General features: G+C 35.9%; 1 protein-coding gene across 1 annotated transcript in view; it reads right to left on the bottom strand.

The window, feature by feature from the left end:
* Positions 1 to 14,200, bottom strand: part of LOC148943109 (eukaryotic translation initiation factor 2 subunit 1-like) — a 43,548-nt gene that overhangs the window by 20,166 nt on the left and 9,182 nt on the right. The window contains exon 2 of the mRNA XM_089102653.1: positions 2,208 to 2,451. Within this exon, the coding sequence (XP_088958779.1) occupies positions 2,208 to 2,445 (238 nt within the window). The 5' untranslated portion in view covers positions 2,446 to 2,451. The remainder of the gene's footprint in view (positions 1 to 2,207; positions 2,452 to 14,200) is intronic.

The raw sequence follows: 14,200 nt of genomic DNA, 5'->3' as shown, positions 1-14,200 counted from the left end.
AGCAATATATCGAGAGCGACTCGGGGTATTAAGTTGAAACTTTCGAGGCTACTACTATTACTACTTCTGCTCTTACTATTTAAATAGATCAAAAGAGTGTAAGACTATCCAGGTAGTCAAAAAGCATAGATAGATTTTTCGGGAATGACACTAGGTTTCATTTTCCGGGTCAACTTGAGGAGGTATACAATTAAATTGAACAATACTATTTTTGTCAGGGTTAAAAATTGTTGAAAAAGTTTCTCCGAAATACAAATATTAAGTGAAACTATAGATTCTTATAGAAAAAAAGAAATAAAATATTATTTGTTTTTCCATGAAAAAGACTATGTTAATAAAAAAACGAACAGAAATTAATTTAAAAAATTTTTTCCACAAAACGAGATTTTAAAATAAAAGTAAAGAGCTCCATTGAGCCAAATATGAGCAAAAATAAAGTAATAAAGTCTTATGGGGGTTGTTAGCCCTACTTATGTTAATTTTTGCTCGTTTTCAGCTAGACTCAGTCATTTATTGCAATTTCTGTTCGTCTTGAGCTTCATTTATTCATTGATGGTTAATTTGCTGTAGTTTTACCCTTGGAAGATTATTTGACTTTATTTCTGCTCATTTTCGGCTTAATGAAGCTCTTTACTTTTCTCTGAAAACCTGTTTTGGGGAAAAAGCGTTTTAAATTAATTTTAAAAACAAACCCATGTGCTTTAGTGAAAACTGAATTTCGGATCACAGCCCCAAATTATGGATTAAACGGTAGTTTCCCATACCTTTTGTGTTATTTTCTAGATGTTTAGAACTATTAAAATATAGCAGTTATCTTGGTGCTATAATATGTGCATGTCATTTCATGTGATTGTTGTGATTTCAGTGTCAGAGATTTGTTGTTTTAATTCCCGCGCAAGTCAATGTTTCTAGATTTTGGCTTTTGTTTTAGTGTTCCCAGTACGAGTTGCCAACACGAGAATTTTCGATCTGAATATTTGGCTCCTTGGAGCCTTTACAAACGGAAAAACTTATTGAAAATCCCTGTATATCCTTTTTTCTTTGTTTTTGCTGTTTAGTTAACTCATTTGCAATAAGGCTGTACCCCCTACTCCAAACAATACTTTTAGGAGCTGTAACTTTGATTTGATCAATTATTTCGTTTTATTTCTATGACCAATAGACTAAAAAACTTGAAATTACATATACTTAAAAAAAAAGAAAAAAGAGATAATAATAGATCTTATTTTTTAGTCTTTACTTACCCTAACAACAACTATTGGTTCTTTTTTGTCCTTAATTACAAAGTTGTGGATTCAACCCCCATATTTGATGTTTTACCCCTCAGAAAATGATTCAAGTATTTTTGGAGTAAACCAAATATATTATTTTATGCTAACATATGGATATGGTTGTAATTTCTTTTTGTATATGAATATTCCCACAGTTATAGTTTTGATAGGCCTATCCTGATTAGTTTTAATTTTAGGGAATTGAGCTGAAACTTTCAGGAATATTTTCCCGACGCAAATTTGAATTTAATGTTATGGGGGGGACAACTTTTCTTCAGTCCTCCCATAAGAGCATTCACTACGTATTTCTCTTTTATACCTGCTATCCAACAGGCTTTGCTACTAGTTGGTGGATGATAGAAACAGAAAATTTACATGACTCAATTTTTTTATGAAAATACCAAAAAACACATTTTTCAATGAAAATAACAAAAAGTCAGGTATTTCTCAAAATCCAGGAAGGAAAGAGGAAGTCTAGGGGGAGAACATAGGCCAACATTTTTGTATTTTTCAAAATATACTGGGAAGAAACTTGCTGAGTTTTCTCAGTTTTTTCAATGAGTACCTAAAAAGGAGCATTTTTCAATGAAAATATCCCCCCCCCCATGAAAAAAGTATTTTTCAGAATCTATGCGGGGGGGGGGGGGGAACATAGGGGGAAGAGTTCATATAGAAGATACTTGGATTTAAATTTCAGGAAAATTTTACCAAAGCAAATCTGAATTTAGTGGGGGGGGGGGCAATTTTTTCTCTATCTTTTATGCATGTTGTCCAACAGGTAATCAATTAATGATTAATTAAAGTGAAGAAATAAAAAGAGATAAATATATATTCAAGATAAAGAAAAAATAAAGACAAAAAAACAAATAAGATAATAGTATAAATAGGACAATAGATATGATAAAATTAAGATAAAACAGAAAAAAAAACTGTTACCTTTGTCTTTATCTACCCTAATAACAACCACTGGTTCTGTTTTCCCAATCCTAATCAATTTGTTAATAGATCTTATTCTCCGCCTCGACAATTCTGATAATAAAATCATTCCTTCTATATCATCATATTCTAATAGGTTTACATAGGCACCCATATCAGCTATTGACCTGACTTTTACCATCACTACATCCTCTGTCTCGGGGAATTTCTCTGCATAATATCGACATGATAAAGGCATCTTTACCTACAAAGAAACGAAAATCAAGCTTCATCATAGAAGACAAATGACTCAAGTGAAAAAAACAGACAAGTATGATAGATGGGAATAGAATAGATGGGAACTATGAATAGAATAGATAGAATATATTAGATGGTAAGTATGTGTATGTATCACAAATGAATAAAACGGAAAAAGAACACTATATTAAAAATTTACCATATACTACAAAATAAAACTCTGACATTATACACAAAGACAAAAAAAAAACAAAGGTACTTGTAAATTAAACAAAACACACTCAAGAATTATGCTTAAAAACAGACAAGTATGTGTATGTATCACACATGAATAAAACGGAAAAAGATATTTAGCATATACTACAAAATAAAACTCTGAAATTATACACAAAGACAAAAAAAACAAAGGTACTTGTAAATTAAACAAAACACACTCAAGAATTATGCTTACGTTAGATCTGAGAAAAACCAGTTTCTAGTCAGAAAGACAAGTGATAGAATAGATGGGAAATATGTAATTTCGGCTATAATATTTGCACATTAGGGGGGGGGGGGGTAAGTATTTAGACGGCATGAAGTTAGAAAACAATTCTTACTTCATAATATGCAAAATAATTGTAGCTAGCACATTTTGCATGAAGACCCACTATGCTTTACCCCTCCCCCCAAATGTGCAAATAAATAATCCAAATTATATATTCCCCATCTATTCTGTCACTTGTCTTTGTGGCTATGAAGCCGGTTTTCTCAGATCTAACTTATGTGTAATTCTTGAGTGCGTTTTGTTTAATTAACAAGTACCAAAACGAAAGAAATACATATAAGACACTAATAAACTACATTAAAGGAGACCATTGAGACCTGTTCTGATCATAATTATTAGGTTATTAATTAAGTATTATTAATTATTTTTAATAAATATTATTATTAATTACTCTTAATAATTATTATTATTAAGAATTATTAATTATTATGGTTATTAATTAAGTAATTATTAATAACTAGGTTATTCATCCTAATTATTTGACTATTAGGCTATTAATCCTAATTATTGACCTAGATTGCACATAAGATTTCTAAATGAAAAAATTGTTATATTTTTATTAGAATTCTATGCCAGAAGACACCTTACGGTGTTAAAAGATATCATTTCTGTATGGCGTTTATTTGTCTGTTTAAGTTGTTTCTTAATTGTTTAATCTTGGAACTTTTCTCCTTTTTTCTGTTTGTAAAGGCTTCAAGATGGAATGTAAAAAAAAGTAAATTTCATTCCTTTATGAAGCTAACAATTTTTTTAAGTGTAATATTGTCAATTAAAAATAGCTCCCCATCTGAATATATTACTCCAGATTTTTATTCCAGCTTCAGGAATGTATCTTCAAGTACACATGCTCTTATTTTAGCAAGCATATTTTCAAAAATATGATAATAATTTGTGTATCATAGGCAGCGCAATCGCGCTGCTTTAGTAAAGAACGATATTACAACTAACAACTCATTGCAGCACCAAGCCGCCTGAGGCCAACACAGCCACGCACGCTCCTCCTCCATCCCAATCTATTCAAAGCCTCCCTTTTTACACCCTCCCACAAAGTTCCCATTTCCTTTAAATCTTTCTTTAGAACGTCCTCAGACCCCAGACGAGGACGGCCTGCTTTCGGTTTAGCCCTAGACGGTTGGCCGAAAAGAACAATCTTCGGCAATCTGTCATCCTTCATTCGCACAATGTGCCCTAGCCACCTCAACTTTTCTTTCATTATAGCCCTAGAGAGCGGTATTGAACCACATTTTTCATACAGCCTATTGTTTGAAATACGGTCAGTCAGCCGGGTACCCAGAACGATCCTTAAGCAATTTCTCTGGAAAACAACTAGCAAATCTTCATCTGCTTTTGGGAGCGCCCATGCTTCAGAACCATATTTGACCACTGTCATCACTGTAGCGTCTAATATTCTAATCTTGGTTTGCAGACTTATATTCCTATTCTTTTAAAAAAATTTTTACTGTGAAAAAATACCCTGAGCCTTAGCTATTCTACTTTTAACATCTTCACTGCTCCCACCATCTTTACTAATAATACTACCAAGGTAAGTGAGGCTGCCCATCTGATCAATTTTTTCACTACCCAACGTCACCCTTTCATCTTCACTTATTCCTAGCCTTAGTGACTTGGTCTTCTTAACATTAATTTTCTAACCTATTCTAGCACCCTGAACTCGCAAAACCTCTAGAAGTTCATTCGTTTTACTCACACTTTCATCTAGGATGTTTAAATCGTCAGCATAACCTAAGTCCAGGAGACTTTTTCCTCCCCATTTGATTCCCTGGTCTCCCTGCCTTTCCTGTGCTCCTTAAGACAAAGTCCATCAAAATAATCCATATAAAGGGGGATAGAACACAACCCTGCTTAACTCTTGATTTAATGCAAAACCAGCTGCTAACCTCATTTCCTACTTTAACCGCAGCAGTGTTATTCTCGTACATAGTACTAATCACTTTAATGTATTTCTGGTATACCATATAAGGATAAAACCTTTACTGAAGCTCTTCTATCAAGAGAATCGAACGCTTGGTCATAATCTATAAAACTGACGGACCAAAGGTGTTTGACAACTCAGGCACTTCTCATTTATTATACTCTAATTTATTATTATATTGATAATTTATTATCATTTATTATACTCTCTCATTTATACACATACTCTAACTTTTCTAAAACTGCACTATTCTTCTCTTAAAACTTTGTCTATGACATCTCTCAGTCTAAAAAGTATCATATTACTAAGCAATTTATTACCTACAGAGACCAGACTAATGCTTCGATAATTACCACACTCACTTTTATCGCCTTTCTTATAAAGTGGCTTAATTAAAGTTTTCCTTGAATCTTTAGGTACTTCCCCTTTTTCAAAAATCATATGCATTATCTTCAGTAACTTATTTCTAGCCTCAGAGCCACCATACTTAAGAAACTCATTTACCACCCTATCAGCACCTGGAGCCTTATTATTTTTTAATCCTTTTAGTACTGTCGCCAATTCTTCCTCACAAAACAAATCTTCCTTCACATCCAAGGTATCACAAACTTTTTCACTTTCCTCTATATCTTTTCCTGTAACTCTTTCTTGGTATAGCAAATTCTCAAAATATTCTGCCCATCTCTCTTTAATTCTTTCCTTATCGCTAATTGTGGCCCATTCCTAGCTTTAATTGAACCAAGTCCAGATTGACTACTCCCTCTCATTTTATTAACATACCAGTACAATATTTTACTATTATGCCGTCTAGCTGCATCTTCCAGATCATCGGCAATTTTATCCATGGCCTCCACTTGACACCTCCTTAGTTCATATTTTAATGCTTTCTCCGCTTTCTTTATATTCGTTTTGTTTTCATATGATCTATCAGACATATAATTCTTGCACAAGTCCTTTCTCCTTTCTATTAAACATAAAGCTTTTTCACTAATATTCTTAGCTGCAGTCCTGGCTTTCTTCCCTAAGACACCTTCAGCAACTTAAAAAATAATTTTCCTAAAATTGTTCCAACCATCTTCCACATTATCAAATTTTAAACTCTCTAATTTAGTATTCAACTGTTCCTGTAAATTTTCTCTCAAATTCTCATCCTGGAGTCTGCCAACATCATAACTTTCCGGGAGGCAGTTACCCTTCCGAAATTTTAGCTTTAAATTAACCCTTGACACTGCTAGATGGTGATTTTCTTTTCCTACAACAAATTTACCTAGGCTAGGATACCATCTATCCCTATTTCTACCAACCTGGGCGTTAAAATCTTCGAGTAAAAACATCATATTTTTACCTGGGATCCTATGTTTTTGCTCCTGTAACTGTAAGTAAAATTCATCTGAGTCACTGGTATCTCCGTCAGTCGGTTCTACAGGGGCGTATACTACTATAACTGATACCCTGAACTTTTTAGTCAGAAAATGAGCAATTAGTATTCTATTATTAATACCTTCCCAGCCAAACAAGACTTAGCAGCTTCCTTATTCATCATGAGCCCTACTCCCTCTGTCTATGCACCCTATCCTTCCTGCCTGAGTAAACAAATTCTATATCACCTAATTTCATGCTTCCTACCCCTGGGATATGAGTTTCTGAAACTCCTAATAAGTCCAGTTCGAATCGTGTGAATTCGTCAGTCAAGATGTCTATATAATGGTTATTTTTTAACGTCGTAACATGCCAAGTTCCAATTTTCATTTTCTTTAAATCATTGAAATTATTTTGGCCTCAGGAAAAGCAATGATCCTGGATACCAGTGCAGGACGGTGATCACATATCTTCTCAAGTCTACACCGAAGTGCTTAAGCCGGCTTAGAACCGGACAGCAAGAAGTCCCTGGGACCTTCACAAATGGAGGCTTTCTGCAATCCTGGACCCATCTTGGTCACAACCTGGTTTTCATCACTTGGCGATGCTCTTCTATCAACAAGAGTCGAAATCCTACACAGAAAATCTCAAGCTTATTACCTCTGACTCATTATATATTCATGCCTACAAATATTAGGCTACTACGGGGAGGCAACCCATGGTAGATAAATAAGCTAGGAAGAGGCACTTCGTATCGAAGGAGTTGTCGTAGAAACTTCGAAAAGGGCTTTTTCGATTGGAAATTGGAATGGCTAGTGCCTTTTTTAATAGTCGAAAGAGATTGGAAGGCAACTAACACCCCTTCCACGCCCACCACTTCCCCAAACACATCAAAATTTTGAGATAGCCATTTTGTTCAACTCAGTTGAATGTTCCGGAAGTTATATCTTTGAGCAGGACACTCCCCCCACAGTCTTAAGGGCAAGGGTTATAAGTTATGCTCTGGGGGCATATAAGGTTTTTATTGGAATCTTTGTCCTAGTAACTTGAAAAAGCGATCATTTGATTGGAAATTCAAAGGGCTAGTGCCCTTTTTAATATTCGAATGTGATCGGAGGGCAACTGATCCCCCTCTCACGCCCATATTTTGCCCAAACACATCCAATAAAAAATTTTAGATAGCCATTTTGTTCAACGTAGTTAAAAGTTCTGGAAATTGGGTCTTTAAGGATGACATCCCTCCCCCGCCCAAAGCCCTCAAGGCAAGGGTTGTAAGTTATGCCTTGGGGGCATATAAGGTTCTTATAGAAAGTGATTATAGTACTTTAAGAAATCAAAAATTAATTAAGATTTTAAGGAATAAATATCAGCATATGTATATTAAACTGATAATGCAAATTCTTTTCAGTAAATTAATCTGAAATTTTTTCAGTAAAGTACAAATTATATTCTGGCTTTTAGAAAGCATGGGGTTTAGAACCCTACTCATATTAATTTCTGCTCGTTTTGAGTTTGACTCTTTTATTGATTTTAATTTCTGTTTGTTTTGGGTTTCATTTATTTATTGATACTGATTTGTAGTAGTTGTATGCTTGGTAGATTATTTGATTCTATTTTTGTTCATGTTTGGTTTAATGGAGCTCTTAACTTTTTTTTTGAAAAACTTACTTTGTGGAAAGTTTTTTTAAATTAATTTTAATTAAGAGATAGATCAAAGTTGAATTCCCTCTTAAAGACAAGACAACAAAAACAACAAAAATTTGAGATGCCTACAAGAATATTATACAAGTATGCCCAATAGTATGGCCAAGGAATGCCTAATAATAATGATGGCAAAAAAAATGGTTATAATAATGACTAGACATAAAGTATTAAAGACAGCAGAACAGGAATATAATTTGTAATGGAGCAGGGAGAGGGGGACAACTGCCCCTCCTAGACCTTGGTTTACTCCCCCCCCCCCCAGACCCATCGTACTATATGGCTCATTTTTCAGTTTTCACTGTCATTTTCACTTGATCTGGGAAAATAGGCTTCAACCCCCCCCCCCCCCGGATTTTGATGAAATTACGCCACTGCAGCAGAAATGCTACATGTTTCTCCTCACAAGAAGTTTCTCTCCACAGCTGTGGCTGCTTCTGGGTGCAGAACATCTATAATGACCCACCAGAAAGTACAACCTCAAGATTTGCGAAGTGCATTGTGAAGCTTATGAAGCAAAGAAAGCAGAACTTAAAGATTCTGAAAACAAACAGAAATGATTCTGTAAATGAGAGGAGCTGCCTCCTCCTCAACTATTTCCTTTCTATGCTAAATGTTAATTATATGACAAAATAGTGAAGAATGTGCAAACCATAAAAATCATGAGATTTCAGGGTTTTCACTAAAATTAGGTCCCCAGCTTGTCTCTTAAATAATCTGCTGGGGAATGCAAAAAAAAAAAAAATCAAATTTCATTCCTTTATGAAGCTAACAATTACCATACTTTTTATTTCAATGAATATTGTTAATTAAAAAAATTTTCATCCAACTATGTGACACCTAATGCAACAGTAATATTTTTATTCCAGGCCCAGGAATGTATCCACAAAAACACATACTCATATTTTAGAAAGTATTTTTTCAAATATGTTCATAATAATTTCTATTTTTGAACTAAAAAATGGACCAGAGCTCCTAGATTACGAATTATAATTGAGGTGACCAGCTCTTTAATCAAGTATGTTATGTGGGTACTTATAAGTAAGTTGCAGAAGTTTAAGTCCCCTTTAATTAAGAAGTTTTCTTTGCTCATTCTGCAAAATTATAAGAGTTAATTAATAATAGGCTAATTGAAAATTTCTTGTTTTTGGCTAATGTGCTAATTGACAATTTTCAATACAAATGAAAACCAGAGAATGAGAGTTAGGTGTGACAAAATCTGGTCCTCAATTATGTTTCAGCATTGATTAGATAGTGGGAATACCTATGATTATTCAGTCACATGGCATGGGGGATGGCTGTCCCCAGGCATAGCCTCTAAGGGGGTGCCAAACTGACTTTGTTTTTGTCAACACTATGATCTACTTGTATTGTAGCAGTGATGGTGGGGGGTAGGATGCACAAAAACGACATTGCCCCCATGCGCTAAAAACCTGAGCTAAGCATCTGTGACTTTTACAAGGGCCATGCCCTCTCATTGCTCTTTGCCATAGGCCAGTAATCTCTAAATATTAAAGCACTGATGGGGGGAGCTTCCAGGCAGCTTGACTTTAGGCGCTGCTAGGCATCCAATTTTCTTTTAACTAGGATCATGATGGCTATGGTGCCCCTCTGCATCCAGTGATGTTGGATCCGGCAATCCCTGGGGGTGGGTACCCATGTCACCATCTTCTCTGTGTGGTTAAACTGAAAGTCTTCCTTGAAATTTTTATTCATAATATAAGCAATTGCCCTATGAGTGTGACATGCCAGGGAGCATAGGTCAGAGGCATCACTCGCTAATTGTTTGGGCAGTGAGGGGGGGGGAGGATTTTACAGACTGGCTACGGTAGTCATTTTACTTACTGATTTAGGTGATATTTCTATTAAAATTTCTTCACCATTTGTTTTTTATTGACAGAGACTGATCTTGTTTCATTGGTTTTACACAAGCCCATTTTTCTAATAATAAAAAATATTGACCCAGTAACATAACAGTTTTTCATGCCACCATTTTACCTACTTATTGCTTTTAATAACCATCTGAAAACATTGAGGGAGGGAGGGGTTCCTCCTCCCCCCCCCATACATGACATTCCTGGCACAGTTTTGTAAACACGCAGCTACCATTGATGAAAGGTAAGATTTTTTTGTGACTACTGTGGAAGGTTATAACAGAAAATTTTTGTCTGAAATGAAATATTAAGCTGGGGTTGATCTGAAAAAAAATATCTTTAGAGTATTTAGATATAAATAAGATAGCCTAGTAGTTCTCATACTTAAAGTATGAAAGGTTTAAAGTCTTAAAGTATTATCATACTTAAACTGATCAATATAAAATTAAAATAATTTAGTATAATATAGACTACACAAAGAGTACATCCAAAAATTAATAAATAATTTTAAACAATGTGTGGTAAAAATAAAAGAGAAGGGGGAGTTATCCCATTAACCATACATTGTTTTAGTTATAACCTTCAGAAAGCAAAACATATAAAATTTCAAGAGAAACATGGTATCCCATACTTCTTTCATGCAGCTTCAAGTGTGGCTGAAAGCTTCTCCAGCACCAACTGGTTGCTGAATTTTATTTTAGTTTCGTATTTTAATCAGGTTCTGAAACTCAGTGCTTCAGGGATATGTAAGAACTTACTGCTGAAGAATACTAAACTCAAGGGCTAAACAAAAAGTGATGGTCTTTGTTTTAATCTGATCTGGGACCTACTGTAACATTCTAGCTTGAAATTAGTGTTTTATCTTGCTTGTATTTGCTATTTGTTTGCTTTCTTTGCTTTTGCTTATGTGTGCTTATTTGCAGGTTGTGTCCTGGGTTTTAAATTAAATGCTTGAGCCTGCTTATCTGCAATTGTTAGCTATGCTTGTTACATGGTGTCAGAATAGAAGGACATGGATGCCGCCATTCATTATCTAGAGTTGAATTGGGAATCAGACAACCCTAGAGAGGTGTGGATCAGGTTCAAGAGCCATTTACGGTTTATGTTTGATTGTCCTCTCACTGGAAAGTCAGAGAAAGTGCAGTGTGCATACCCGTTAATCTGGCTGGGAGAAAAAGGGCATGACATATTCAGCACCTGGACATTAGCTGATGCAGAAAACAAAAGATTGATGTGTACCTCCAGAAATTTGATGACTATTTCAGCCCAAAAGCTAACCCAATCTTCTCTTGGTATGTGTTCCATAAGCGTGATCAAAAAGACAGCAAGACCATTGAACAATATGTTACCGAACTCATGATTCTTGTGCATGACTGTTTCTATGCAGCTGATACAAAGGACGAAATGGTACGTGACAGACTCATATGTGGAACAAACAATCAGAGGATCAGGGAAAAACTTCTTCAGTCAGGATCAGAGCTGAAATTAGCTGAAGCTATCAAAATCGCCAGAACACACACTGAAACCCAGGCACAACTGAGAACAATGTCTGCTTAAAGCAGCATGAGCAATCCAGCAATCAAACAAGAAGTTGATGCAGTTAATAAAAACCATAACTCATGCATCCAGAAAGCATCCAAATCTGATTGCTATTTCTGTGGTGGTGAATATTCAGTGAGTCACAACTTCCCTGATAAGGGAAAAAGCCTGTACTAAATGTTGCAAACAAAATCATTTTGCTAAAGTTTTTTGTAGTGCAAAGAAAAGTGTCAATGATATTGAATCTACACATCAGACTACAGATGATGAACTCATTATTTATGAAATCTCAGCAGACAATGGAGATGATCAGCCATATGCAAACATAGCCAAACAAGCCAATATAATTCCAATGCACTTTGTTGAAAAGCTGAAATCACAGCCAAAAATGTACCCAAATAATCATGTCCTTACTAATTTCTGTGGTCAAAAGATCCCAGTAATTGGCACTTGCAGATTGAAATGTGCCTACAAGAATTGCAGTCAAAGCTTTCTTGAATTCTTTGTTGTGCAGTCTGCTCCCAACTCCAATACTGGGCTATGCTGCAAGCCAGCAGCTGAACCTTGTCAGGCTAGTCCTCTCCCTTCAGAATAATCCAATATATACAAGCCAACTCTTTGGTGAATTTTCAGAGTTGTTTGAAGGAGTGGGCAAAATCAAAGGGACTTGCAAAATAGTCCTTCAAGAAGGAGCTGAACCATCAGTGCAGCCTGCAAGACGGATTACCCTTGCACTACAAACGAAATTCAAGCAAAAGCTTGATTGCATGGAAAGTCTAGGCATAATTGAGAAAATCACCCACCCAACCAATTGGGTTAACTCTGTATTTGTTATGGAAAAGGCAGAGTTTGTATTGATCACCATGACCTAAACAAGGTGATCAAGAGGCCTCATCACCCAATGCTGACATTTGATGAAGCAATCCAGAAGCAACAGGGTGCAAAATACTACTCAAAACTTAATGCTTGGCATGGTTATTGGTCTTTATGTCTGGACGACAAGCCACCTGAGTTGATGACCTTCAATACTCCCTTTGGGCAATACAAATTCAAGCAAATGTCATTTGGCCTTATATCAGGTCAAGACGAATTTCAGCAAAATATGGAAGAAGTTTTTGCATGATTGGCTTGTTTTTCTGTCATAAGTGACAACATGATCATCTCAGGCAAATCAGAAGAGGACATGACGTCAATCTTCAAAAGACACAGCAGAGAGCTAAAAAGAAGGGAGTGAAAATGAATAAGGAAAAGTGCATCCTGAAAGCAACATCCAATCCCTTATTTTGGCCAAATCTTATCTGGTGGGGGTACCCACCCGGATCCAAATAAGGTCAAGGCTATCCATGACATGACTTTGTCAAAATCAGAGGAACAGCTGCAGACCCTTCTTGGAATGCTCAACTACCTCTCCCAGTACATTCCAAACCTGTCAACCCAAAACAAGCTCTTGAGTTTGTTGTTGAAGCAAAAGGTGTTCATTTGGACCCTGACCACAAGCAGGTCCTTCAGCAACTAAAAAAGGCTATCTGTGGAAGAGTAGCTTTCTTTGATCCAACTTGCAGTAATATTGAGCTGCAAGTAGATGCATCAAACTCTGGGGTTGGTGTGATCCTGCTTCAGAACAACAGTGTTGTGTCATATGCATCAAGATCACTAACAGACACTGAACAAAACTATTCCCAAATAGAAAAGGAACTGTACAGAATTGTTTTTGGATGTCATCACTACCACCAGTATTTGTATGGTCAACACTTCAACATAGTAACCAACCAAAACCACTTGAAATAGTGTTGAACTGCCCAATCATTAAGTCCTCAGCCAGGCTCAAGAGAATGCTGCTGCAGATACAGCCTTTGATTATTCTGTAACCTACAGACCCAGCAAGGATATTCCTGTCCCAGGCACCCTCTCACAGCTTCACATTCCATCAAAGGAGGACTCCCTCCAGAAAGAGATCGATTGCTATGTCCATTTGGTAATGAAGCTCCTTCCAATCAATTATGAGAGGCTCAGTGAACTGAAGGATGAAACATCCTGTGGCTCACAGGCCACATGGCACACTTTCCATTATATATACACACATATATCACTACCTGTTGTACTCCTAGATCTTTGTCTGATGGTAATGCAACAAGCATAGCTAACAACTGCAGATAAGCAGGCTCAAGCATTTAATTTAAAAACCCAGGACACAACCTGAAAATAAGCACACATAAGCAAAGCAAAGCAAGCAAACAAATAGCTAGTCATAAAAATGGTATGGTAATTGATGATGACAGAAATTCAATACATTGGTAAGTGGATGTTTTAAGACTGGTTTGTCCTGAAAATTGACATTGGGCCAATCTTGCAATTAAATTGGACCTATTTTTTTAATATAATAGGTTTATTGATATTTAAGATTGTAATTAAACCACTGAGGCAACTGCAAAAACTGTCTGCCAGTGTTTTTATTGTGGTCTTATAATTTTTTTTAAGATAGTACTAGTGGGATTTTTTATCCCTAAACTGCTTGGATCAGGTGATTTGTGTGTTTGTACTTCCCACAGGTCTTGTCTACCTTAGAATCAAAGCTTGGACATAATGCCACCAAAGAGACCTTGTCAGAGCCCCCAAAAAAGGGACCAATAAGCGTGTGACATGTGATGAGGACTTGCATGAGGATTCATGTGCTATGAACTGTGATGGCTGTAGCCTCTGGATATGTATTGACTGTCTAGAAATGTCAGAGGCAGAGTACTCTCTACTGACTAAAACAACATGATGAGTTGGCTGAGTGGAAATGCCCACTTTGCAAAAGTAACCC

This window comes from Artemia sp. Qi Xiang Cuo, chromosome 16 (genome assembly GCF_049724085.1).
Source record: "Artemia sp. Qi Xiang Cuo chromosome 16, ASM4972408v1, whole genome shotgun sequence".
In the NCBI taxonomy this organism is placed as follows: Eukaryota; Metazoa; Arthropoda; class Branchiopoda; order Anostraca; family Artemiidae; genus Artemia; species Artemia sp. Qi Xiang Cuo.
Note: the sequence above shows the minus strand (reverse complement) of the source record. Positions and strands in the feature narration are given on the sequence as shown.